Source organism: Notothenia coriiceps, unplaced genomic scaffold, assembly GCF_000735185.1.
Source record: "Notothenia coriiceps isolate Sejong01 unplaced genomic scaffold, NC01 NC01_scaffold00003521, whole genome shotgun sequence".
NCBI lineage: Eukaryota > Metazoa > Chordata > Actinopteri > Perciformes > Nototheniidae > Notothenia > Notothenia coriiceps.
In genome coordinates this window covers 583,008-586,357 of record NW_011336222.1, presented here as the reverse complement: position 1 = coordinate 586,357, position 3,350 = coordinate 583,008, and the positions used below count along the sequence as shown (strand labels likewise).

The following is a 3,350-nucleotide window of genomic DNA, read 5'->3' as shown; positions in this document are numbered from 1 at the left end:
TTTTGAGCTTTGCCAAAAGCCACTGTGTCAAGTGTCCTACTTGGGTTGCCGTACCGGGTTGTCCAATATGGCGGACCATCTCGCACATGCGCACTGCAGATCGGGCAGGGCTGCAGACCGGGGTAGTGACACCCTTATCACCTGAATCTCCTCCTAGAGCACCATTGTGTTATTTTTAACCAAATATCTCTCAGAGGGGCGTGGGGAGGGGCTCCTTATCTTCATCTAAAGTAACAGACAGAGAATCAGCACTTTTGAAACAGGGATTATGGGATGCTGCAATGCATGATCCGTTTGGTATTTGGAGCCAAACCCTTCAGAGACAAGTTTTGTATATATATCTGAGACCTATAATATATTGATGAAAAACAGTATAATAGGCAACCTTTAAAGTATATGCATAAACGAAAAGCAGTTACTGTATGTGCAAAACTACAGTGTTTGTAATTTTGTTATAAACAGAACAGCTTACATGTGAGTGCGTCATCACTTACCCATGCCGTATTTCATCGCAAAAGGGGATCTGAGGATGGGGCCGAGCTGCTTGGGGTCTCCTGCCAGAACAACCTGACCAGTCGCTGCATTGAGGAGCCCTTTATAACACAATAAACTAAAATTAACCAACACATACGAAGTTTAATTCAATAACAGAAAAACACACTGCTTGTTTCCTTTTACCTGCCAATGGGACTAAGCTCTCGGTCTCCACAGAGTGTCCTGCCTCGTCCACAAACACGTGAGTGAAATGACCATCAGGAATGTCTCCTGTGACCAGCCTGCAGAAATCAGAGAGTTCATAAAATACAGTAAAAGCTCCTCCATAGAAGTTCATCTGAGGAGTTGACTGTTAGTAATTTGGATGTGAATACTGCAAAATAAAATTGTGAAATGTAATTTTGATGCCGTCATGCAGTTGAGAATGTCATTCACTACCTTCCAGCTGTTAACAGAGTGGTGACCATGATCCTATACTCCATCAGCTTCTCTTTAGCAGGATAAAGGTAACTATCCACTAACAGGTTAGAGCATGCCTGTGAAAGTACCACAAAAACTCCATTAGGCTATAAAAAGACACTAACATAAAAAGCAACACAAAATGCAGCAGTATTACAAAGAGCACGTAAGTCAATGGTCCCGTAACATCTGAAGCCACTGCTATGCATCACAACTCGCACTATGGTGTACATAATCTAACTGTGACCACATGACTGAGAGTGAATGATGTTACATCAAATAAATATGATAATGCGATTAATGAATGGGCACTGACTATGACTTCTTTCGGGACATAGTCTGGGTCGCGGCTGCTGGCGTACATGCGGAACACTTTGTGCTCGTCAACGTGCTGCAGGATCTTCATGCAGAGCAGATCAGCAGCGCTGTTGGAGGGAGCGCAGGCCAGGATGTGGCAGGTGGCTTCCCTCTTCTCTATCTGCTTGATCGCCTCCACCACAGTCACAGTTTTGCCTAAACAGAAATGGAACAGTCAAGGCAAGTGTGTTTAAATGTATGGCTTTGTGCACAGCTAGTATGATATCAGATCAAACCTAAATTGCTTAAACAATGGGGTGCACTGTATGTTAATTTGTCTCCCTTGAAGACGAGACAAATTGATATGCTGGTAATTGCTGTACCTGTTCCGGGCGGGCCAAACACCAGGTAAGGGGCCGGTTTGGAGGAGCCATTCACAATGTGCTGTACGGCCTTCAACTGCTCTTCGTTTGCCTCCAGTTTGCGGTCAAAAAGCCTGTTCACATGAAGATAGAGGAACAAAAGTACCATGTGATGAAAGAGTCATTGTGAACGCACAGTAAATCTCATTAAATGCTTAGGAAGTTTCCTAACCGAGAAAGAAAATGTGCTTCGAGGCTTCCTTTCTTATGACCTTTAGCATAGGGTACAAGGGAGCATCCTTAGATGGAGCTACACATTTGAAAGCCCCCTCTAAAAAAAACAATTGCTCTGATCCCAACATTGTCCTCTTATTGAGGTTACTGTCTGTGTCGTGTTCATGCTGTATTAAGACTGCAACAGACTTCTTCCATGTACAAGTAAAAGAATTCACAGGGTTTGCTTAGCAATGTTGCATAACCAATTATTTTAAACCGACATGGACTTTGAATACAGCATTTAGCGCTGAAATAGCCAGCTCAAACATGAATATCTATATAACATTAGATACAGTCTTCAGTATATGCTAGCATGCCTCACTTGAGGTCGGGAAGCTCAGTTTGCTGGGAGGGGTCAGCAGTTGCCACGGGGAACAACACCTCTCCCAGTTTGAACACAGCTGCCAGCTCTGCCGCTCGGTGCTGAACACGCACAGTCAGCCGGTTGACAGTGAACTCAACATTGAACTTCATGTTGTCTATGAAGTGATCCAGCAACCTGCAAACACACAACAAACAGTGTGACTCTTAGATAATAAAAAAAAACGTAATATAATAAATCAATACTTTTATTTGCTAATTATAGTATGTTAGAATAATGTAGGGATCTTACTTTGAGCTGAAACCGAGTTTGACGCTGTCCAGAAGCACACTATGGACATAACCGCGGTACTTCACCTTCTTTTCTCCGGCAGGGTACACCAGCAGGGAATCCCCCCGGAGAACAGACGGGCGGTTCTCAGCTACACCGGGCAACTGACACGAGAAAGTGAAACAGGAAGGAAGAGAATATGCAGGTGAATATAATGCAATGTTTATTAAATTCACTTTAAATGTATTTTATCTTCATCATATTGCATCATAAACTGCTCTCAGAGATGTATGATTAACAGTCAGTACATTGCTCACCCACTACCATCACATACTGTAAAGACGCCTGTAATGAATGGATATCAATGGCTTAAATACGTGAAACATACACAATCACATCACTAATGCTTGCTTTATATGGCTTAAAGGTCACCTATTACGCAAAAAACACTTTTTCATGTCTTGAATACATAAATATGTGTCCCCTCTGCGTTAAGACATTATATTCTAAGTATAAAAACCTGTCTTAAAATGAGCTCATCAGATTTTGGCCACTTTATGATGTCATAACGATTTTTTTGGCTTGTGTAACCATTAGCCAATCACCAACCAAGGTAACCCCCCCCCCTCACCTTATCACTTGAATCCTTGAATCGTCGGTCCTCCGGTAGTGACCCGGAAATGAATTTCAGCGCGCCATGTTGAAGGACATCTCATTTCTCTAAATGCACTTCGAGGATCGAGCGCCGAGGAGGCTCTCTGGAGGAGCTATAACCAAGGATACACTGATGGGTCCTCCACGGTCCTCCACGGCTCCTTCGTGGATACATTTCCGGGAAAAGATGTTTCAAAGAGTCGTGACGCACGGCC

The 3,350-nt window shown here is 43.2% G+C and overlaps 1 protein-coding gene across 1 annotated transcript in view; it reads right to left on the bottom strand.

The window, feature by feature from the left end:
• LOC104941570 (putative helicase mov-10-B.2) overlaps window positions 1–3,350 on the bottom strand; it is a 12,199-nt gene that overhangs the window by 4,861 nt on the left and 3,988 nt on the right. The window contains exons 9-15 of the mRNA XM_010766690.1: window positions 2,503–2,645; window positions 2,212–2,388; window positions 1,635–1,747; window positions 1,271–1,467; window positions 934–1,031; window positions 679–776; window positions 495–593 (exon numbers count right to left, since the gene is read on the bottom strand). Of these exons, the coding sequence (XP_010764992.1) occupies window positions 495–593; window positions 679–776; window positions 934–1,031; window positions 1,271–1,467; window positions 1,635–1,747; window positions 2,212–2,388; window positions 2,503–2,645 (925 nt within the window). The remainder of the gene's footprint in view (window positions 1–494; window positions 594–678; window positions 777–933; window positions 1,032–1,270; window positions 1,468–1,634; window positions 1,748–2,211; window positions 2,389–2,502; window positions 2,646–3,350) is intronic.